General features: G+C 38.5%; 1 protein-coding gene across 3 annotated transcripts in view; it reads left to right on the top strand.

Annotated features, from left to right (window-relative positions):
- TAOK1 (TAO kinase 1) overlaps window positions 1-24,456 on the top strand; it is a 130,981-nt gene extending 106,525 nt beyond the window's left edge. For all 3 annotated transcript variants that reach the window (XM_028154968.2, XM_054709492.1, XM_054709491.1), the window contains 4 exons: window positions 4,674-4,913; window positions 7,800-8,012; window positions 9,334-9,516; window positions 14,976-24,456. In XM_028154968.2, the coding sequence (XP_028010769.1) occupies window positions 4,674-4,913; window positions 7,800-8,012; window positions 9,334-9,516; window positions 14,976-15,437 (1,098 nt within the window). In that variant the 3' untranslated portion in view covers window positions 15,438-24,456. The remainder of the gene's footprint in view (window positions 1-4,673; window positions 4,914-7,799; window positions 8,013-9,333; window positions 9,517-14,975) is intronic.
- The last annotated feature ends 642 nt before the right edge of the window (window positions 24,457-25,098 follow it).

Genomic DNA, 25,098 nt, shown 5'->3' with positions numbered 1-25,098 from the left:
TGTTTTTCATAGTGGCTGTACCAGTCTATATTCCCAGCAGCAGTGAATGAGGGTTTCCTTTTCTCCACACCTCTCCAGCACTTTTCATTACCTATCTTTGTTGATAATAGCCATTCTAACAGGTGTGAGGTGGTATCTCATTGTAGTTTTCATAGCTAGTGAAGTTGAACATCTTTTCATATAACTGTTGGCCATTTAGGATAAGTGTTCAGGTCCTCTGCCTATATTTTAATTTGATTAGTGTTGATTTTTATGAGTTCTTTATATATTTTGGATATCAAACCTTTGTCAGAACTGTTTGCAAATATCACCTCCTATTCATTCAGTTGCCTTTTTGTTTTGTTGTCGGTTTCTTTTGCTCTGCAGAAGCTTTTTAGTATGATATAGTCCCATTCATTTATTTTAGCCTTTACTTCTCTTGCCTTTGGGGTCAAATTCATAAAAAGTTCTCTGCAACCAAAGTTCACAACTTTAAGACCTATGTTTTCTTCTGTGTAATTTATTGTTTCAGATCTTACATTTAGGTCTTAGATCCATTTTGATTAATTTTTGTTCATGGGGACAAACTGTAATCTAATTACATTTTTCTGCATGTGGCTTTCCAGGTTTCCCAGAACCACTTATTGAAGAGGCTTTCTTTTCTCCATGGTGTGTTTCTGGCTTTTTTTGCTGAAAATTCTGCCCATATACATGTGGTTTTTTTATATTGGGACTCTCAATTCCATTCCATTTCTGCCAATACCATGCTTGATTATCGTAGCTCTGTGGTATAATTTGAAGTCAGTTAGTGTGATTTCTCTGGCTTCATTCTTTTTTTCATTGCTTTGGCTATTTGGGGTCTTTTGTGGTTCCATACAAAAATGGTGAACTTTTTGTTCTGTTTCTTTAAAAAATAACACTGGGATTTTGGTGGGAATTGCATTGAATTTGTATATTGCTTTGGGTAATATGGCCATTTTAACTATGTCGATTCTTCAGTCTGTGAACACGGAATATCTGTGTTCATTTCGCTGTGCCTTTTTCAATCTCTTTTAATAATGCTTTGTAGTTTTCCGTATATAGGTCTTTCACATCCTTTGTTACATTTATTCCTAGGTATTTTATTCTTTTGATTGCAACTACAAAAGGAAAATTTTTTTTTCATTTCTTTTTCTGAAGTTTCGTTGTTAGTATATAGGAAAGCAATGGATTTTAGTACATTGATTTTGTATCCTATAACTTTATTGTTTCTAACAATTTTTGGTGGAGTTTTTAGGATTTTCTATGGATAGAATCATGTCATCTGCAAATAGTGACACTTTTACTTCTTCCTTCCCAATTTGGATGCCTTTTATTTCATTCTCTTGCCTGATTGTTAGGACTTCCAGAACTATCTATATCAGTGATGGGCAACCTCTTGAGCTTGGTGTGTCAAACTTCTCCAAAACACTGAGCATAACTCAGGTAGTGTGTCACTTTGAGGAAAAAACTAACTCCAAGACTCTAGTCGCAAATGTTTCATCCTCAGGAGCAGCAAATGTTTTATCCTTGGCATGTGGCCGCATGTCATCAGAAATGGCTACAAGTGTCAGTGCTGACACGCGTGTCATAGGTTCGCCATCACTGATCTATATATATAAAGAGGTAATATGCAAATTAGGCCGGGACGCCATAAGGGGTTGACTGGACAGGAGAAGGTTGCATGTGCAGCATCGGGGGCGGGGCAGCAGGGATTTCCCCGCACTTGCTTCAAGGACGGGAGCGGGAGGCAGGGCTGAACTAGCAGCAGCTGTGGCTGCTATGGGGCCCAGGGAGTGAGGCAGGGCGGGACCAGCAGGCTGCGGGGTCCAGGGAGCGAGGCAGGGCCGGACCAGCAGGATGTGGGGCTTGGGGAGTGAAGCAGGGCCAGACCAGCAGGCTGCGGGGCCTGGGGAGTGAGGCAGGGCCAGACCAGCAGGCTGCGGGGTCCAGGGAGTGAGGCAGGTCCGGACCAGCAGCGGCCACAGGGGCTGCTGCACTGTGGGCCCAGGTCAGGGCTCATGCAGGAGGCAACCAATCTATGTGTCCCTCTCACATTGATGTTTCTCTTTGTCTTTCCCTCTCTCTTCCATGGTCTCTAAAAATCAATGGGAAAATACCCCAAAGTGACTTGAGGGTGGGCGGCGCCACGCCACGTGATTTCGAATCGCGTGCTGGGTTCCTAGTGTTGAATAAGAATGGTGAGAGTGGGCATCTTTGTCTTGTTCCTGATTTTTTAGGAAAAGCTTTCAGTTTTTCATCATTGAGTGTGATATTGGCTGTGGGTCTGTCATATATGGCCTTATTATGTTGAGATACTTTCCTTCTATACCTATTTTATTGAGTGTTTTAAAGTGTTTCTAAAATGGATGTTGTATCTTATCAAATGCTTTTTTGTATCTATTGATAAGATCGTATGATTTTTATCCTTTCTTTTGTTAATGTGATGTATTACCTTGATCGATTTGCATATGTTGAGCCATCCTGTACCCTGGAATGGACCCCACTTGATCATTTTTTTAATGTGTTGTTGTATTCTACTTGCTAGTATTTTGTTTAGGATTTTTACATCTGTATTCATCAGCGATATTGGTATGTAGTTTTCTTTTTTTGTGTTATTCTTGTTAGGTTTTGGTATCAGGGTTATGTTGGTCTCGTAAAATGTGTTAGGAAGTATTGCCTCTTTAGTTTTTTGGAAGAGTTTGAGAAGGATAGGTTTCAAATCTTCTTTGAATGTTTGGTAGAATTCACGGGTGAAGCCATCTGGTCTGGACTTTTATTTTTTAAAAGGTAGGGTCTTGTTGGTGGTTTCAACTTCCTCACTGCTAATCAGTCTATTTAGATTTGTCAATTTTATTAATCTTTTCAAAGAAACAACTCTTTGTTATATTAATTTTAACACTTGTTCTTTTTAATCTGAAGGGGGAAAAAATAACATTTTTTAAAATACTCATCCTAGAAGTGAGGATATTTTCCCCATTGATTTTTAAAGAGAGTGGAAGGAGTGGGGGAAGGAGAGAGAGATAAACATCACTGTGAGAGAGACACATCGATTAGTTGCTCCCACACTCAGGTATGGAACCTCCCATTACCAGGAATCAAATCTGCGACCCTCTGGTGTGCAGGCTGACGCTCTAACCACTGAGCATGCCAGCCAGGGCAAGAATAATATTCATTGAGCATCGTGCCAGATATTATTCTGAGAACTTTCCATTTATGAACTCATTTCATCCGCACATTAAATCTATGAGATAGCTATATTGTTATCTCGTATTTTGAGAAGTGATGAAACTGAAGCACAGAGAGTAAACTAACCCAATGACTTACTGTTTCTAAGTAGCAGACCCAGGATTTAGTGTTTTGTTTTGTTTTGTTTTGTGTGTGTGTGTGTGTGTGTGTGTGTGTGTGTGTTTAATATATATTTTATTGATTTTTTACAGAGAGGAAGGGAGAGGGATAGAGAGTTAGAAACATAGATGAGAGAAACATTGATCAGCTGCCTCCTGCACACCCCCCACAGGGGACGTGCCTGCAACCAAGGTACATGCCCTTGACCGGAATCGAACCCGGGACCTTTCAGTCCGCAGGCCGACGCTCTATCCACTGAGCCAAACCGGTTTCGGCAGACCCAGGATTTAGAATACAGGCAGTCTAGCTCTTGATTCCATGTTCTTAACTACTACACTATACTGGGTATACTATCCTATATAATAAAAGGCTAATATGCAAATTGACCGAACTGTGGAATGACCAGTCATTATGACATGCACTGACCACCAGGGGTTAGACACTCAGTGCAGGAGCTGCACCCCGGTGGTCAGTGCGCTCCCACAGGGGGAGTGCTGCTCAGCCAAAAGCCGGGCTCACGGCTGGCGAGCACAGCAGTGGTGGCGGGAGCCTCTCCCACCTCCGAGGCAGCACTAAGGATGTCCGACTGCCGGCTTAGGCTTGCTCCCCTGGGGAAGCGGGCCTAAGCCATCAGTCGGACGTCCCCCGAAGGCTCCTGGACTGCGAGATGGTGCAGGCCGGGCTGAAGGACCCCTTTCCCCCTCCCCCCGAGTGCACGAATTTTGTGCACCAGGCCTCTAGTATCTAATAGAATTGAAGAGTATGCTCTGAAAAAATTCAAAGGATGATTAGGGACCTCTTCAAATAATAATTAAGAAGCAATATGCCGAAGCCGGTTTGGCTCAGTGGATAGAGCGTCGGTCTGCGGACTGAAAGGTCCCAGGTTCGATTCCGGTCAAGGGCATGTATATTGGTTGCAGGCACATCCCCAGTCGATGTTTCTCTCTTATCGATGTTTCTAGCTCTCTATCCCTCTCCCTTCCTCTCTGTAAAAAATCAATAAAATATATTTTAAAAAAAAAAAAAAAGAAGAAGAAGCAATACATAAAAGAAGGAAAGGAAAAGGACATTAGGCTTTTTCAGATAACTTTGTCTTAATCTTATTTCAAAAAATAGTATTAATGAATAGTAAATGACAAGGATAAGGAAATTTATGCTACTAATTGTCCATTTACTACAATAAAAGTCATAAAACTCTAATATTTACTATGCAGCCATTATTGAACTTGGTTTTTACATTTCTTTTCTGGTTATTCTGTTTCTTAGGATCTTTTTTCCTGCCGTTATACAGCAGTAAATTATACCTTTTGTCTCATTTTTTGGATTAGGAGTTAAATAAAAGGCAGACCCAAAAGGACTTAGAGCATGCCATGCTACTGCGACAACATGAATCCATGCAAGAACTGGAGTTTCGTCACCTCAACACAATTCAGAAAATGCGCTGTGAGTTGATCAGATTGCAGCATCAAACTGAGCTCACTAACCAGCTGGAATATAATAAGCGAAGAGAACGGGAACTAAGGCGAAAGCATGTCATGGAGGTTCGACAGCAGCCTAAGAGCCTGAAGGTACCTTTAGCCTAAGCTTGACAGTGAAAAGAAAAAAAGGCATCCACGTAAACAGTAAAGGTCTAAGATAGATGTCTGTCATAAAGAAATCGAATAAACTTTTTTCTTTTTATTTGAAGCATGTTTGGTTAGTTTTAATGTGCAGTGTCTGTAGCTACAGACCTTTGCTTATGTATTTCTCACCAAGTACCAAAAACTAGCAAAACTTTAAACTGTGGAAAGTGCCATCAATAAGAATCAAAATTCATATTTTAAATGTACCCAAATGTTCAATGCTATATTACATGTCAACATGCTAACTAACCTGTTGTCTTTTTCTCTGTTCCGGTTAATTCAGTATTGGAATCTTATTTGCTCTAAATGTGATTTGTATCCAAAAAAGACGGTTCCTAATTAGTACAGAAGCCAGTGAATAAAATAGGCCTTTTAAACTCCTCTCCCTTCATTGTCTGTGCACAGCTGAAGAAAAAAGAGTGGAATTATAACAGAACTTTAATTTTTATACTTGCTTTGAATAGAGGAATTCATTCACATGATATGAAATTTGAAAGATACCAAAGTGTACTATAAAGTTAAAGTTTTCCCTTTCTCCCCTTTGTCCCTCCAGCCACCTGGTCCAACCCCCTTCACCAGAGTCAACCAGAGTTAACAATTCCAAGAAATTTTCAAGTTTTATAACTTACAATAAATATTTGAAGGAGTATAGTCACATGAATCTTAATAAACTAAAACTACACAATATATAGGCTGTCATCCATATTAGTACCTCAGTCTGTATATGTCTGCACACTTTAAACTTTTATTTATATCAAATAAGGCCCAGGTCCCACAGTGTTTTCTTTTTAAACCCTTTCCTCTTTTTAAAACTATTTGATAATTAAACTATAAAACTGTTCTTCGTCTTAACTGAATAACTGTCCTGGAGTGAAGTAAAATTCATTCACTGAGGTAATCTGTGTTAAAATCTTAAAGCTGCACCATATCCCGTGCTATCTCCAGTTCCCACCCAATTCCTTTCAAACAGGAAGGGAATCTGTCCATCCACATTACCTTCTTTAGTTGTTGCTTACAAAAATAGGAATTCATAATGACTTTTTAGATTTATTTTGTCTTTTTAGTAGAAAGAGATATACTCGATTGGCAACAGAATAATTTCCCACAAAAGATTTTTTAAACAACATGTCTGTGAAATAATTAATTAGTTTTAAAGTTAGCAGCATCCAGAAATAAAACAAACAGAAAGCTTGGTTAGTTTTTATGGTCATACCATAAATCTGATATGACTGCATTTCTGTAGGGATAGTTGTTTGATGTTTGTTTTTTTCCTTTATTGATTAAGGTATTACATATGTGTCCTTGTCCCCCCCCATTGCCCCCCGCACCCCACCCTGCTCATGCCCTCACCCCCCCTGTTGTCTGTATCCATTGGTTATGCTTATATACATGCATACAAGTCCTTTGGTTGACCTCTCCCCCTTACCCCACCCTCTCCTGCCTTCCCTCTGAGGTTTGACAGTCTGATCAATGCTTCTCTGTCTCTGGATCTGTTTTTGTTCACCAGTTTATGTTCATTATATTCCACAAATGAGTGAGATCATGTGATATTTATCTTTCTCTGACTGACTTATTTCGCTTAGCATAATGCTCTCCAGGTCCATCCATGCTGTTGCAAATGGTAGGAGTTCCTTCCTTTTTACAGCAGCGTAGTATTCCATTGTGTATATGTACCACAGTTTTTTAATCTATTCATCTGCTGATGGACACTTAGGCTGTTTCCAAATCTTATCTATTGTAAATTGTGCTGCTATGAACATAGGGGTGCATATATCCTTTCTGATTGGTGTTTCTAGTTTCTTAGGATATATTCCTAGAAGTGGGATCACTGGGTCAAATGGGAGTTCCATTTTTAGTTTTTTGAGGAAACTCCATACTGTTCTCCAAAGTGGCTGCACCAGTCTGCATTCCCACCAGCAGTGCACGAGGGTTCCTTTTTCTTTGCGTCCTCGCCAGCACTTGTCATTTGTTGATTTGTTATGATAGCCATTCTGACAGGTGTGAGATGGTACCTCATTGTTGTTTTGATTTGCATCTCTCGGATGGTTAGTGACTTTGAGCATGTTGGATTATTTGATCTCAGAAATATTTATGTAATTCATGTTTATCATCATCCTAAGAAGAGTTATCTCCTCCTTTGCTCCATAACTTTTGTTTGACCTTTGAAAGATTAGTTAACTCAGCTAATTGCAAGTAAACTGACTTGCAAGTTTTTACTTGTGGTGTTGTTAAAGAGTAAACTATTCTTAAGTGTGTTTCTACCTAGTTTGTTCCCTGAAGGAAAAGACCAATTGTAATAACAATATTAGTTACTAATACCCTTTTTTATGGTGTCTGTCCCAGACCATGTAGTTGGAGTTGAGATTGTGATTAGAAGAAATTGGAGCAAAATGTCTCATATAAGGAACAGAGTAAATGTGCTTATTTTCTACCTGAGAGATCTGATAAAATACTGTCTATGCTTTAATATTTACTACACTTATTGCTTGAGAAGAAATTTAATTTTCTGTCATCAATATACACAGTAATCAAAACTAATTTCAATATTTATTCAAGTAGCTAAACTTACTAGCAGAGTACTGAGTATTGCTTGAAATACTGTGATAAATGAGGTTGTTGGTATTCTAATTTAAATTAGAATTTTGTTATTAAAATGTATAGAATTTAGTGATCTGGCCCAGTAACCAAGTGCAAAAGTACCTGTAACCTTATGATTTCATCTTTTTAGTTTTCCTTTCCCATTTTCCTAGTAGCTTTTGTTTTTTATGTAAGCATAAGGTATGCCAAATGCCATATGTTAAAAATTATATACATCTATTTTTTTCTTCCCAGTCTAAAGAACTCCAAATAAAAAAGCAGTTTCAGGACACCTGCAAAATCCAAACCAGACAGTACAAAGCATTAAGAAATCACCTACTGGAGACTACACCAAAGAGTGAGCACAAAGCTGTTCTGAAACGGCTCAAGGAGGAACAGACCCGGAAGTTAGCCATCTTGGCTGAGCAGTATGACCACAGCATTAATGAAATGCTATCCACACAAGCCGTGAGTTTGTTTTATTGAGGCAAAACAATTTAGTGCCCCCATCCTTCTACACCTGATTAAAATACTAGTTGGAAGTGATAGCTCTCCTGCAGCTTGGGCTCTCAGCATTGCGTGGAAGCAGGTATGATGTATATAGCATTCTCATTGGTCTATTTAGACACAAAGTTCTAAAGAGGCTTTTTGCCAGTACCTCTCAGGTCCTTAGTACATATTCCAAAAGCTTATCAGTATTAGAGCAGCAGCGCCCTGGCTGGTGTGGCTCGGTTGGAGCATTGTCCCATACACCAATAGGTGGCGGGCTCGATTCTTGGTCAGGTAACATATCCAGGTTGCAGGTTTGATCTCCAGTTGGAGTACGTATAGGAGGCAATTGATCTGTTTCTCTTTCACGTTGATGTTTCTTTCTTTCTCTCTCTTCCTCTCTATAAAAAAATCAATAAAATTAAAAAACTAAAAAAGATTAGAGCAGCAACTTTGGTAAGCAGTGGGCAAAAAGTAGTACTATATTGCCCAGCCAGTGTGGCTCAGTGGTTGAGCATCGACCCATGGACCAGGAGGTCACTGGTCCAATTGCTGGTCAGGGCACATTTCCATATTGGAATCCAAATGGTCACATTTGAATGTATCTATAATAATAAAAGCATAATATGCTAATTAGACCGGACAGCCCAACAACCTTCCAGACGTCATTCCGGACAAAGCCGCGACGGCGGGGGCCGAGGCAGAGGCGGTTAGGGGTGATCAGGCAGGCAGGCAGGCAAGTGGTTAGGAGCCAGCGGTCCCAGTTGTGAGAGGGATGTCCTACTGCCGGTTTAGGCCCAATCTCGCAGGAGTCCCTGTCTGCTGGTGCACCAGGCCTTTCAGAAGCCTCCGCCGAGCCGGAGGCTTCCGAAAGGCCTGGTGCCGGAGCGGACAGGCACCCAGCTCCCCCGCTTTTGATGGTCCGCGGCGGGACGTGAGCTTGCTGCCCCAGAGGCCCCTTCTGTTCCGCAGCACAGCCATGGCGCAGATGCTGAGCTCGCGCCGCCGCTGGCCCAATCGGCTACCCCGGCCACCCCGAGTCCCACCCCTGCGCCTCCCGCTGGCCCAATCGTGGGCGTAGCTGAGTGATGGTAATTTACATATTACCATTTTATTAGGTAGGATGCCATCATTAGTTACTGTACCTTCCTTTTTCAGAGATATGTACTCTAAAATAGAAGAGAGAACAATTATTTATCTACAAAAGAGTAGTCTGTTTTCTCTGAGACTCCTTCTTTCCATAAGTCATAAATAGATAGCTCACAGTAATATATATGTTTTCTTTCTCTCTCTCTTTCAGCTGCGTTTGGATGAAGCACAGGAAGCAGAGTGCCAGGTTTTGAAGATGCAGCTGCAACAGGAACTGGAGCTGTTAAATGCATATCAGAGCAAAATCAAGATGCAAGCTGAGGCACAACATGATCGAGAGCTTCGGGAGCTTGAACAACGGGTCTCCCTACGAAGGGCACTCTTAGAACAAAAGGTATAACTAGTAGAAAGAAGGTGATTGTGCTAGTATTTGCTTTCCTCAAAAACATTTTATAAATATATTTTCATATTATCAGAGGTGGCATTAGACTATTTTCACAATACCATATTTTCTTCATTCTAGGTTTTTTTGTTTGTTATTTTTAAAAATATATTTTATTGATTTTTTACAGAGAGGAAGGGAGAGAGATAGAGAGTTAGAAACATCGATCAGCTGCCTCCTGCACACCCCCTACTGGGGATGTGCCCGCAACCAACGTACATGCCCTTGACCGGAATCGAACCTGGGACCCTTCAGTCCGCAGGCTGACGCTCTATCCACTGAGCCAAACCGGTTTCGGCCATTCTAGTTTTGGTAGGGTTTTTCTTTTTATTTAAAATATTGACTCAAAATTTGTGCACTCGGGGGGGGGGGGGGGGGGTCCCTCAGCCTGGCCTGCACCCTCTCACAGTCTGGGAGGGACAAATGTTTAGGAATATATACTTTTCTCATATATTCTGGGCCTGGATACAGACAGAAAGTAAAACCAGTTCCAGACAGGTGAAAAGTCAAACTGAAAATGTTACTTCCAGATGTACTTTTACTTATTTATTTTTTACTTATTCTTTGTCAGATATATTAGAGAATAGAAGTAGAATCACAGTAAGATATGTAAGCTGAGTGTGTATGTGTTTTGGGGAAAGGGTGATGGGCAGAAGATTTTGAGTGATAAAGAGAGGAAAGATATTTGTTGTAAGAAGTAGTAGAATATCAGTTGTACCCATGATTCAGAACTATGTTATAGAATTCCTGAGCCATAATCCCAATAGCTGATATAGTCTTAGATCCATTAAATTAATACTTGCCTAATGGTTTTGCCTATTAAAAGTTGTCATTATTTCTGGACCATTGGCTCATAGATTTTCCTCTGTTTTCTGCAGTTTTTGTGATAATAATAGAATGCCTTAAGAAAACCACCTAAATAAGATGGCATTGCTGTCTTTACTGGCTTCTTGAGAGGTACTTGCCTCTAAAAATTTTCTCAATTATGTTTCTCATTCAAGATGGAAAGATAGAAACATACAAATTTTGAGAAAAATCTAATTTGTCTTATGTACATATTTCATAAATGTAATTCCAACTTTCATATTTAAAATTCAATCCAAAATTCTATCTCTTACGGTTCAAAATTATCACTGAGAGGTAAATTCCTTAAGGTATTCAGATATAGTGATGTAAGTAAGTAATGTTGGTACTATTAAAGTATACATATTTGTATTTTTAGCTCCACCTAGTGGTTCAGAGTTAAGCAGTGCTATTAATCATTTCAATATAGGAACCAAAGCCTACATGTTCCTAGTAAAATGTGAGCATAAAACTGATACCTATTGATGTGGCATTCTCATGCATCATTAATGCATTTTGGAAAGCAATTTGGAAGTACATATTGAGCTTTGGAAATGTTAAGTACTTAAGACTGAGAATTCCAAGGAAAAGAAATCCAAAATATAGGGGGAAATTACTGCATAAGTATGATGATTATAGCATATTTTATAATGGTTTCAAACCATCCAAACCATCTAAAATAGAGAATAAGGAGCATTTGAGATCTTGCTCCTTGGCATATGTTGTCAGTTTTGGCTCAAACTCTTAATTGCTTATAAAAATTCTCAATTAATTAATTAATAAGAGATATAATTAAGTGATTATGGCCAATCTGCTTAATAAAAATTTTTCATTGTTGTTAATCCTCACCCAAGGATATTTTTCCATTGATTTTTAGAGAGAATGGAAGGAAGGGGGAGTGACAGAGAAAGAGAAACATTGATGTGAGAGAGACACATTGATTGGTTGCCTCCTGCATGTACACCAACTAGGGCTGGGTTTGGAGCCCACCATCGAGGGATGTGCCCTTGACTGGAATTGAATTTGGGACCCTTTAGACCACAGATTGAAACTCTTATCTACTGAGCCAAACTGGCTAAGGCTACTTGATAAAACTTTAGCCTTTTCAGTGATGGCTACAAACACAGTATTAATGTGAATGTATTTAATATAATAAACATATTACGATGTATTTGAATAAAACAAAAAAGACAAATAACACTTAAAAGTGAATTGAAGAAATGCTAGTAGTGGTGATATTAATATGGTAGATTGGTTTATTTTTCTATTATACTATATTTTATGTGGTGGTTAATGTTACTTTAATAATGGAAAATGCAAAAGGTTAGTATTCAAAATAATAAAAGAACAATAGGAGAATAAATCTATAGTGCTTTGAGTTGCTACTTCATTTTTAGAGCTGATGTTTACATTTCACGTGGAATGCATGACTATGAATAACTTTGAGGTCAGTTGGCAACTACTAAAGCCAATCTAGGTATGTGCCTTGACCTGAAATTGAACCTGCTACCTTTTGGTGCACAAGGACAATGCTCCTACCAACTATAAAAACTTTGAAAAATCATAACAGCTATATATTTTCTATACTTAGTGCTTACTGGTTGTACAAAAATTAATAAATAAAAAATCACTAAAAACACATCCTTGGGTGAGGATTTAAGAAAGTTTTTTTAAAGTTCACATGGAATCCTATCTAATAAAAGAGTAATATGCAAATTGACCATCACTCCAACACACAAGATAGCTGCCCCCATGTGGTCAAAGATGGCTGTCCCCATGTGGACACAAGATGGTCGCCACAAGATGGCCAGCAGGGGAGGGCAGTTGGGAGGGACCAGGCCTGCAAAGGAGGGCAGGGGTGGGCGATCAAGGCCAGCAGGGGAGGGCAGTAGGGTGTCCCGGATCAGGGTGGGGGTTCTCTTGGGGCATGCGGTGGCGTGGGCGAGGGGCCTGTGGTGGTTTGCAGGCTGGCCACGCCCCCCGGCAACCCAAGCGGAGGCCCTATTATCTGGGATTTATTTATCTTCTATAATTGAAACTTTGTAGCCTGGAGTGGAAGCCAAGGTAGGCCAGAGCTGTGGAAACTTGGCTTCCTCCATCGCCGGGGGCAACCCAAGCCTCCTGCTCTCTCCAGCTTCCTGGCTGCCGCCATTTTTGTTGGGATTTATTATCTTCTATAATTGAAACTTTGTAGCCTTGAGTGGAGGCCTGGGCCTGCCAGGGTGTGCGGAAAGCTTGGCTTCCTCCATTGCCGGGGAAACCCAGCCTCCTGCTCTCTCCGTGGCCGCAGCCATCTTGGTTGGGTTAATTTGCATACTTGCTCCTGATTGGCTAGTGGGCGTGGCTCTTGGTGTAGCGGAGTGATGTTATTTTGCATATTACTCTTTTATTAGATAGGTGTTTTTTAATTGGTTCATTTGGATTGGGGCCCACACAAGGTCTAGATCATTGATGGGCAACCTTTTGAGCTTGGTGTGTCAAACTTCGCCAAAAAACTGAGCATAACTTGGGTAATGTGTCACTTTGAGGAAAAAACTAACTCCAAGACTCTAGTCGCAAATGTTTCATCCTCAGGAGCAGCAAATGTTTCATCCTTGGCATGCGGCTGCGTGTCATCAGAAATGGCTACGCGTGTCAGTGCTGACACGCGTGTCATAGGTTTGCCATCACTGGTCTAGATGTTGCATTTAGTTAATTGTCTTGCCTGTAACAGGCCCCACTCCACCCCCTTTTTAAAACTGTGGGTTGGATTCTTTGCTCATTGGGAATTCTCACATTCTGGATTTGGCTGATTGCATCCTCATGTTGTCATTTAATGTATTCCTCTTTACTTCATATTTCTTGTAAACTGACAATTAGATTTAGAGGCATGATTATATTTAGATCAAATATTTTTCTTTAAAAATTTTTTGCAAGGGATTTTTGTAAGGGGTACTATGTACTTCCTTTTGCATGATACCAAGAAATATGTCTAGTTCCACTTTTAAGTGATATTATATTGATCAGTGTATTCCAGGTATTATCAATCTGATCATTCATTAAATGGTTCAACATTTTTTTCATTGTCTATTGACTTTTTATGGTTTTTTACCTTTTAAAAAAATTATATGCAGTCAAGTATTTTTATTTGGAATACCTCCCAATTTTCCAGAACTGATTATGATGACTACCCAGCCACTCTAGATACATAGAATCTTCTAACTTTTTAATGAAAACTTTATAGTTTTTGTTTTTCACTTTGGTTTATTTGGAACATGGTATACAATGGGATTCCACTTTTATTTCCTTCCAGATGGCTGGCCAATTGTGCCTGTATTATTTATTTAAAAATCTACTGAGATCTGCATTCTATTTCACTAATTTTCCTATAGCAGTATCATATTTATCTTATTAAATGACATATGATATGTCTGATAAGATTGGTTTTTTCTCACCCATTTTCTTTTTCATTCAACTTTTTTTTTTTTTAAATATATCTTTTATTGACTTCAGAGAGGAAGGGAGAGGGAGAGAGAGAGAAACATCAGTGATGAGAGAGAATCATTGTTCGGCTGCTTCCTGCACGCTCATATTGGGGATTGAGCCCACAACCCAGGCATGTACTCTAACCAGGAATCAAACCCTGACCTCCCAGTTCATAGGTTGACACTCAACCCCTGAGCCGTGCCAGCCGGGCTCATTTAACGATTTAACTAATAAGCTTAATAGACATTGATGACAATTGCATTGATTTATTATTTTAATAGAGATTATTGCCTTTGCTTTTAAGAACTTGATTTTATGCATTTTATTTTTATTTTTAAATTAATTATTTATTTATTTTTAATCCTCAGCTGAGGATATTTTTTATTGATTTCCAGAGAGAGTAGAAGGGAGGGAGAAAGGGGAGAGAGAGAGAAAGAGAAACATCGACATGAGAGAGACACATTGGTTGGCTGCTTCCCACATGTACCCCTCCCCGGGCTGGGAAACCTGCAACCGAGTTACATGCCCTTGATCAGAAGTCAAACCTGAGACGGTTTGGTCTGTGGGCTAACACTCTAACCATTGAGCAAAATCAGCCAGAGCTTGATTTTACATATTTTAGAAATATAAATTATGTATGATTGCTACATCTCTTTTATTTTTTATTTTTTTAATATTTGTCTTTATTTTATAGCTGAGTAGCATTCCATTGTGTAAATGTGCCACAGCTGCCTTCTTTTTTCTTTTTAAAATATTTTTATATTATTTTATTAATTCCAGAGAGAAGAAGGGAGAGGGAGAGATAGAAACATCAGTGATAAAAGAGTATCATTGATTGGCTGTCTCCTGCACGCCCCCTACTAGGGATCGAGCCCTCAACCAGGGCATGTACCCTAACTGGGAATCAAACTGATCTCCTGGTTCAAAGGCCGACACTCAATCTCTGAGCCACACCGGGTGGGCTAATTTTTAAATGTACATCCATAAAATAGCAAGAGTGAATTTCTTTATGATTCACTTCAAAACTGAATAATTATTGCTTCCTTAGTTTTTAAATTTTTAAATCAGCTTTCTTTTTGCTTCCTTCCTCCAACTCCTAACAGATTGAAGAAGAGATGTTGGCTTTGCAGAATGAACGCACAGAACGAATACGAAGCCTGCTGGAGCGTCAAGCCAGAGAAATTGAAGCTTTTGACTCTGAAAGTATGAGACTGGGTTTTAGTAACATGGTCCTTTCTAATCTCTCCCCTGAGGCATTCAGCCACAGCTACCCAGGAGCTTCTGGTTGGTCTCACAACCCTACTGGGGGTCCAGGACCTCACTGGGGTCATCCCATGGGTGGCCCACCACAAGCTTGGGGCCATCCGATGCAAGGTGGACCCCAGCCATGGGGTCACCCCTCAGGGCCAATGCAAGGGGTGCCCCGAGGTAGCAGTATGGGGGTCCGCAATAGCCCTCAGGCTCTGAGGCGGACAGCTTCTGGGGGACGGACGGAGCAGGGCATGAGCAGAAGCACGAGTGTCACCTCACAGATCTCCAATGGGTCACATCTGTCTTATACATAGCTTAATAGTTGAAAGTGGCAATTCTGCTGGAGCTGTCTGCCAAAAGAAACTGCCTACAGACATCGTCACAGCAGCCTCCTCACTTGGGTACTACAGTGTGGAAGCTGAATGCATATGGTATATTTTATTCATTTTTTTTAAAGCGTTCTGTTTTGTGTTTACTAATTTGGATGTCATAGTATTTGGCTGCCAGGTTTTGTTTTTTTGTTTTTAACTTTTGGAGAAATTTAAAAAGGGGAATTGATATGTATGTGTGTGTGTGTGTGTGCATGTGCACACACGCACACACATGTGTGTGTGGTAAAAAGAAATTGGCTAGATAGGGGGTATTTTCTGAAGACTGCAAATATATAATACAGCAAAATGGCTTAAGTCATCACTTTTGGGCAACTATATCCTAAGAAGTTTGTGAAAAAAGATCAAAGCCTTTCTCCATACCCCAAATTCTAATGAACCACTCACAGCAGGCAGCATATGCTAAAACAAGTTATTATGGAAACACATTTGTATCCCCTCACAAGTACATTTTCTTTATTACATTGATCTGACTTCTCAGCCTCATTTGGAGTAAAAAAGTGGAAAGCCATGAACACTGAAGGGTTGCATTGACTTTTTCAGAGAGTAGAAAACAAATGAGTTCTTTTTCTGAATGCTGCATAGGCTTGTCAGTGATTTTTCCCCCATTCATTTGTGCCTTCTTTGTGGCATGGTGAGATGGAGGTGCTTAAGGAGATCAAAAGTTGTGTGGGAATTTCATCCAACAAACCTGTGAGCCTTCAAAGGGAAAGACCAGAAGGGTGAGAGAGGTCCCTGAAAGTTCATATGATAGGTGTGTTCAGCAGCAGAGTGAGGAGATGAAGCCTGTATATCCTGATGTTTTGTTGCTTATACTGTGATATTTCATCCTAGCTAAGCTCTGTAACTCCCAAAACCCCAAACAGTACTTTTTACTTTGTTTGTACAAAAACAAAGACGTATAGCCAATACACATCAAATGCCTGAGGTATTTGAATAATGCCATATTTGCAAACTGCCACCTTTTGGAATTCTCATCACACTACATAGACATTAATTTGATTACCCCCTTTTGGCTTATGGGATTTCCTGTTTACAAAGTAGAATAGCCAATTATTTAAAGTTTAGTTGCCATAGTGAACCAGGAGTCACTGAGCCAATGACTTTACCAGCTGCTGACTAACCCTCACTACCACTGTAGATTTTGCTGCATGTGCAGGTCCTCTTTTTTTTTTCTTCTTCTTCTTTTTTAATTACTGTTTTTGTTGCTGCAATACTTTACAAACTTCTAGTTCCTTGAGACTTAGTGACCATTTGACATCATGTTAACATCATACAATAGGAAACAACACTTCCTGAAGTCTCTAGCCTCTGCTAAATTACTACTGAAAAGGAACTAGCAGGTTTGGCAAATTAAGAAAAAAAGAAAAGTAAAATAAGTTATAGTGGTCAGGGAATCTCTTGACAAAAGCTAACCTTTTTTTCCAGAGAGGGGCGTGTTTTGTTTTGTTTTGTTTTGTTTTGTTTTGTTTTTCAATGAAGGATCAACCCAGTGCTGAAAGTCAGATGTTACTTGGTATTCCATTGCCAGTGTGGAAATTTAGTTGAAGATGGATAGGGAGCTGTATTACTTGAAGAAAAAAAAATTTCTTTCCAGTGACATATCAGAATTTCTACAAGCTATTGTTCTGCCCCCTCCCCAGTTGTCTTGAAGAACCCTTGCTGCTAACTCTGGGTCCTGCTTTTCATATAGTCAAAGTTTCCAGTCCTCTCAATGATACTTTTTACCTAGGCCAGACTAATGACCAAATGTAATCTATCACTTTTGAAATCTTGGTTTTCTCAATTAAATTTAAGTCTTCCCCAGGTATGTCAGTCCAATCTCCATGGATCATCCCCTTTAGGAGTTTCTGGGATTCATTTAAAGGTAACTGGAAGAAAAATTAATATTTTAATGTAAATATTTTAAAAGCCAGTATCACAATAGAATTCACACAATTTTAGGCAGTGTTTCAGGTAGCACTCTGATACATTATCCTCTTGGCCATACTCAAGATCACCAGCTTTTAGATGAACAGGACATGTACTTGTCATATCTAATGAAAGGGGCTTTTAATTTTCTCCATATATTTTTTGCATTCAAGTATTATGTAATATTTCAAACAAGTTGAAATATCTACTTATTTGGAGGAAAATTATAGAAGAGAGCTTTAGAATTAATAAGATGCCCAAAATATAAAATGGAATTTGATACTTAAAAAAAAATTCTCATTAGCCCCTCTGTACTACTGGAGGGATAGAATAGAGAAGCAGATCCATTCTGCACACAGAACTAAAATCCAAACTACTTCCAGTGACTTACAATTAGTCAAATTGAATTACTGAGTTTGTGTGCAGAGCATATGTACTTGTAAAATTGTGATTGAATGCTGACTCCAAAGGTCTACCCAGTCGGGCTTTGTATCTGATTTATCTGTGTGGCAACCAGTTTTAACATGTAGGTCATGAGTATACCTGGATTATTCCATTAAATTAATTTTATTTTAAAAATATATAGTTTGCAAAAATTCTAATTGGTGTGTGTTTATAAGATCTAACTTCTGAGGAATCTCATACATGGTAGGAATCAGTAAAGAATAACGTTTGTAGCAGGAAACTCTGAAAAGTTTAGAGATTCTAAAGAAAGAAGCAAGCACTTTCTAAATCAGTGTGCAAATGTCAATATTTGATCAAATTACTACCTCCTCCAAGAGTTGGTGTTCACTCAGTACATATGTGTTTAAGAAAAAAAAATATGGGAAATTTGTCCAGCATATCAGAAAGTTATTAATGCTATATCTGGTATCCAGAGCTTGGCAGTAAAAATTTTCTTATGTTCACTGTATCTCCCTTTCTTTAGTTAGCATTTTCAAAAGCAAAACCTCAAATCTTGATAAATATTATTTCTAATTGGGTTCCCTTCCTTTTGCACATATTTTTCTCCTCTTATTAAAGTCAGATCTAATCCCAAATTATAGTTTCTTCATTATATAGTAATGTTAGCTGGAAAATGTTTATATTATTTTTATCCAGAGCTGCCTTTTTTTTAGTCAATTCTGTCCCTAGGGATGAATAGTTCTACATTTGATGCCATGCCCTTAGGTATAATATGCTTGATTACTATAGGCCAAGGATTTATCGGGAAATTTAACTATTTAGTATAGTCATGATTTTCAACTGCCCAGACATCAGGTAAACACTATTTAGTACACTAAAGAAACTGTCCTTGATCCTCCCTCCCACTCCCACCTAATTTTCCTCATCCTCTTTTTGAAAATCAAAAACTCTATGAGTGTCTTTTTCAGACCATAAGACAGACTTTAGTAACTTTCTAGTTCTTTAAGTGCTAAATGTCTGGCATTTTAAACTTTTATAAAATACATTGTGTTGGACACTGGAATAATACTGTTTATTTTCACCTGTGAAAAATGACTTTATTGTACTTGAAACACCTCCTTTGCATTTCTCCATTTGTGCCATTCACTAGTGGAAATAAATTGTATTATACCATGATCTACTGGCTTTTTAAAACTGTGTTAAATATGCACATTTTTGGTATAGCTATTATCATTTGTATGTATATATTGTATATACATATGAGTGTCTGTGTGTGTATAGGTAGATGGATGTAACTCATACTGTACATTTCCATCAGGGCACTTAAGGTTCTGTTACTTTGTTTTGTTATTTCAAATCCTCAGTTAAGGCAAGAATGCATGTGTTTAAGAATGAGTACTCTGGGGTGATATTTATGAGAAGGTGGTCATTAGCTGCAGTCTTTTCTCTTTTAATCCCCTTAACATTTGTGTGAGTGGAAAGAAAGTTAAGTAAAATGTGGAACCATACGTTGCAAAGACAGTAAAATAGTGCTGGGGAAGGAGCCATTTAGTGTTTCTATGAGTTTGTGTCTCGAGGCAGTAAAGATAAGTGATGCAGAGAGAAGTGAACCATGGAAATTAAAAACACTGTTGGTGATTCCTCTGCAAAGATGATAGAAGAACCAATAAATCACACGATCTTCATGTGCAGTCTACGTATTTCTTAGTAGTGATGTCATTGATCCCCTTACTCTTTTTACTTCATTAATACCAATAATTATAAATTTTGCTAAGGACCAAAACAGCCAAAAAAAGAATTACTGCTGAAGCATCTAAGGTTCTCCTAAACCCGTGGTCGGCAAACTGCAGCTCGCGAGCCACATGCGGCTCTTTGGCCCCTTGAGTGTGGCTCTTCCACAAAATACCATGGCCTGGGCGAGTCTATTTTGAAGAAGTGGCGTTAGAAGAAGTTTAAGTTAAAAAAATTTGGCTCTCAAAAGAAATTTCAATCGTTGTACTGTTGATATTTGGCTCTGTGGACTAATGAGTTTGCCGACCACTGACCTAAACTATAAAATCAGTAGGAAATGGCCACTGGGAGAGAAGGATTTGGCATTGGCATGGGCTTCCTCCCTTTAGCTGCCTCTTCTTACTTACCAATAGTAAGTTCTTTGTGTACCTTCCACCCCTTCTGAGCCACTATTCAAGCAGCGATTTGGCTCAACACAGCAACCCTTTCCTAGGGGGTTTATGGTCTTTTGTTTTGTCCTGTGCTCACAATGTGAAGTGTCCAGTGTGTGTTCAAGTCAGAAAACAATACACTTAAGGTATATAAGTATGAATCTTCTATAATGATGGAAGAAGAAGTTTTTGTTTCTTAGATAGAAAACTGCCTTCTCTAAGGAACAAAGCCAAAACTTGGACTGTCATCTTTGAGCTGCTTATCAAAATACAGACTATTATTAAAGACAATTTCTCTATTTTGTTTTCCCTCATCTAACATGATAGATAGTGCTCCAACCAGGTTCTAGCATTGCCTTTGAAAAGGCACTCACTCTTAGTTGTTAAAAACTGGAAAATTCCCATCCTCAGATTCCTAAAAGAATGAAGAGTGTGCTGTACACTTAGCAGACTTGCCTCTTGTATGCAAGGACTACTGATTGAAGTCTATTTTGCTGTGTGTCTGGTTATGTTGTCTGCACTTTTATGAAATCACTACAGTAGACTACATTGGAAATGACTATTAATTTGTAAAGAAGTAAGTTTTATTAATCACTGTCTAGAAAAAGAAAGTGAAGCTGAGAACTCTTCCTTTATTGTATATTTATATTTTCTACTGAACTCTGGGAGCCCTCTTGAAAGTCACATTGACTAATTTTTTCCTCGTTTATATTCAGACTTCCAAACTTTCACTAAAACAAGGGAAGAGAGAACCCACTTGGCCTATTGGTAGCCTTCAGAGCATAAGAAATATATAAATTAGTATGCACCTTATCTGCCTGTTGTGGGTTTTTTAAACTTGCACTTCCCACCTACCCAAAAAAATAGATGTTCTTTAAAGAAAAAAATGAAGAGATTACATCTGGGGAGCCATTTACTATGTCACCATCACTGTTAACTGTTTCCCAGCAATCCTAACTGAAGTTTCAGAGATTTTGTGTGTGTGTGTGTGAATGCATCTGTGTTGGATTTATTTTGTTTTTAAATATCAAGAGATTCTCCTTTAAATAGAGAAAAAGGTTAATGCTCTCTGAAACCAGATACCCATTGGATATACTAATCTGAACATCTGTAGGTAGTTTGCCATGAAAAAGTGGAGAGAAGACGAGACTTCTGAATGAATGAAAAGGGTATCTTGATGCCCAAGAATTCCCCCCAAAGTACGGGTAATTCAACCTGCACAGTTTCCTTTTCACTCATAGTTTGTAGTAATTGTGAGTAAAAAATCATGTAATTATCTGTAAATATGTAGCTAACAAATTGACCTAGTTTCTGTATTTTTTTGTTTTTGTACTAAAGTTTATAAATCTGTGCCAGCTAGAGAGAAGTTGCTGTGATTGCCGATTGTGGTCCTAGCATCTAACCCTGAAACCATCCTAGGTGGCATTTTTAGAATTAATGCTTAAATGTTGTTAAACAGGGGGAAATGAAGCTTAATCATTGGTCAGGTTTAAAATCTTTTAAAGTGAAGTCATTTTATTTAATATAATGATTACATGTCCTCAATCATGAATGAGGTAGGGAGCCTCCCTCCCCCAGTGGCCATGTTTACAGAAGTGTGTATTTGTCTATAAAGTGAAGAGTTTTAATGTTTATGTAAATTATGCAGGTAACATTATGGCTTGGAACTGTTTATTGGGCTCTTTAGGCTGAATTTTCAAATGAAATGAACTATTCTTATTGCTGGCACATTGATCCCATTGCTGGAGCATTTTTCCTCTTTCCAGAATTAATTTGTTCCTTTGTCATTATCCCCACTTAACCTTTCTCTGATATGCCTGTAGTCCTAGCCCTAAGGTATTTAAGTCTGGAGACCATAGACAAGGAAAATGCATTTTTTAAAATCCATGAACCCTCATTTGTATGCTTTCAGTACTCATATGTTTCTATGGCAACTCCGAGGTCAGTGGAGTTTAGAAATGAGATACGTGTGTACTCTTTGCTTTTGCATGGCTTGGTTTAGCATCAGAGGCATATTAGGGCCACTTGAAAGCATGAAGACCAGTTGTATGAGAACACGTTTCTCTTAGTGGCACATTTTGCTTTTTCTGAGCCCTCAAATACATTGCCTCAGCATGAACATTATTGTTACTATAAATTGTACATGGTCATGGAGTGAATTGTGTGATTTTAAAAAGATGTAACTGCTTAATGTTTGCAGATTCTGGCTGAACCATGTGACTATTTGATACATATCAAACAAATGAAGGAAGGGGTATTGGAACCCTTCTAACCCCCTTTTTTGTCATAGACAGGTATATTCAGTTTAATATGTTGGCTGCCCCTGGTGTGTTGCCAGACAGCTCTTTTTTGGTGCCCATTCCACATGTGCTTCCTTGCATTTCATATCACAGAAACTACCACCCCTTCTCCTCAGTAGCATTTTATGTGTTACACATTTTATTCCACATTAAATGGGAATTGTGCCTACTTAAAGTGCCCCTGTAATTAATTACATACACATGCCCTAAAATCTAAGCCAGAGTCACAAGGTGGAAATTAAAAAAAAAAAAAATGTCCACTTGAGGCCAGTAATTTATCTGACAAAGTATTTTACCACATTATCTTGACACTTGATATATGAGCCTATTAGGAGTGGCAGGTGGTTTCATAGAGCAAAATCCAAGTGGAGAGAGATATGTAAGGTTTCTATTAAGAGATAATTTTGTTCTTATTTTACCTTCCCTTTTATGATCCTTCTCTGCGAGGTTAGAAAAAGTTAATTCTCCAAATTTATTTTATTTTATTATCTTTTAGGGAAATTTTTACAAAATCAATGGTCTGATGTAAATAACATTTTAAAGTACAGTGCACATAACTTCCCCAGACTATTCCAACCTGATAATTTGTAAATGCTTTAGAGTTTTTTAAATTAACACTTGTGTTGCTAAATCTTATTTATGTAAGTCTGCTAAAATTTTTAACCCATTTAAAACTTCAGACATTTAAATAATGGATGGGTTACTCTGAGCAATTTAGCTTTCAGAACCCCCTTGTTTTAGTATATGAAAAAGATCGCCTAATGCGCATTAATGAGGTTGGAGAGACTATGAGAAATATGTATAGTGTATATTTTAAAACAGCTTTGCTTGTATTGTGAAGATTTAAAAACAAACTTGAGATTTTTAACGTAACTATTAACACAGTTTTAACATAAGTTATCCCACTGGGTTTAAGAGCATCTTGAATGTATAATCCTTTTTGTAACCCAGGTTGGTTTCTGCTTTTACCATTCATCCAAACATATTATTTATGTTTTTAATTTTATATACTCATTTCCCTTTGTTTTCCTCAACCAGCATGATTTTTTTGCACATGTATTGTAGAAATTTTTAAGAAGAAAAATTAATACATCATTTTCTCTGGGTTTTCTTCACTTCTCTCTTCCTTTCTACTAACCCCTTACCTTAAAGGCCATATCGCTCCATTTGCATTGTTTGTGCAAATGCCAGGGTTGGTTTTTATTTTTATTTTTGCTATTTACCTAAAATTAAAAAAAGAAAAATGCTTCAGTCAATTGCTTTTTTATTTAAAGAATAAAAAAGAAAAGAAAAAAAAGCTGTAACCTTATCATTTCTGAGTAGACCATTGAGAGATGAATGCACACCTGTAATAGCCTAGGACCAGCTTTGGTGGCTAAAGGGAATATTTTAACTAAGCAAGAGGTTTTTTTTCTAAAAGTGGTATATATTATTTACAATCTCTTTTAGTTATTCCCACAAGTCAGGGGTCCAGATAAAATGAGGGTTATCAGCAAACTGATGTTATCATTGAGGTTCATCAATGAATTTGTACATTTCTATTTCCCTTTGGTGAAGGGAAAAATGATGATTTTGCAAGACCTAGATTTTGGCTTGGTTTCTTGCCTCCTTTTTTGGCAGCCTACATCTTCTCATCTCCTAAAGCCCTTGAGCCTGTAGGGTTTTTGTAGTGGACGAAGGACTTGTGGTCTTCTAAAACTAGGACTGATTTTTTTGTGTGTGTGAGAGAGATTATCATCTTGAAAGTGATGTTCTCCCACTTTACAGATGACTAATTTCAAATATACACAGTCCTCTCAATTTTCGGACCAAACAGATGCCCACAGTGGAGGCTTATCGAGGGTTGCAATGGGGAAGAAGCCTCTCCCTCACTGTCAGCACCAGCTGGTACAGGTGTGCATTTTCCTTTTGGTAGAAATGGTCCACAGCACTAACTGGTAAGGCTTATGTACAGTATATTGTCAGTATTCTTCTGGTTCAACATACCTTATAGTTCATATATAACCTGTATTAATTGTATAGATTGTGCATTTAAAGCTGTTACCAAGTTGTCAGAACTTAAGAGCGAAAACAAGGTCATATGTAATATTTTGTTTGTAAGTATCCTTTGTATCATAGCAAAGGAAATGTTTAAAAAATGAACTGTAATAAAGTAATTTTAGTACACAGAGTGTCTGCGCAGTTTTTTTAAAGTAATTTAATCCCCATAAAAATAAAGTGTAATTACTGAATCTCAGGCACTATGCTGGATATTGAGGTTATAAAAATGAATAAGAAGCTGTCCGGTATGACTCAGTGGTTGAGTGTCGACCTATGAACCAGGAGGTCATAGATTTCCAGTCAGGGCACATGCCCAAGTTTCAGGCTTGACCCCCCAGTAGGGGGCATGCAGGAGGCAACTGATAAATGATTCTCATCATTGATGTTTCTCTTCTCTCTCTCTCTCTCTCTCTCTCTCTCTCTCTCTCTCTCTCTCTCTCTCTCTCTCCCCCCCCCCCTCTGAAATCAATAAAAATACATTTTTTAAATGAGTAAGATATTGGAAAGAATAAAATTCTCTGATACAGACATGAACTGTCTAGTCTAATTGCCTGAAATTCTGTTTGTCCAGAGGGTGAAGCAGCCTGTTGTGTTGTGGGTGCCATGTTCTTTAGGTTCTAACAGTTTGATGCAGGTCCTTACGTTTTCTATAGGCCTATTTGTGGTCTACATAACTACAACTCCTCCCACACACGGACACAGATGTATGCAGGTCTTGGACGTTGTACAAAGCTTCAAAAGGTGGCTTCAGCCGAAACCGGTTTGGCT

This window comes from Eptesicus fuscus, chromosome 20, assembly GCF_027574615.1.
Source record: "Eptesicus fuscus isolate TK198812 chromosome 20, DD_ASM_mEF_20220401, whole genome shotgun sequence".
Lineage (NCBI taxonomy): Eukaryota > Metazoa > Chordata > Mammalia > Chiroptera > Vespertilionidae > Eptesicus > Eptesicus fuscus.
This window is presented reverse-complemented; position numbering and strand designations above follow the sequence as displayed.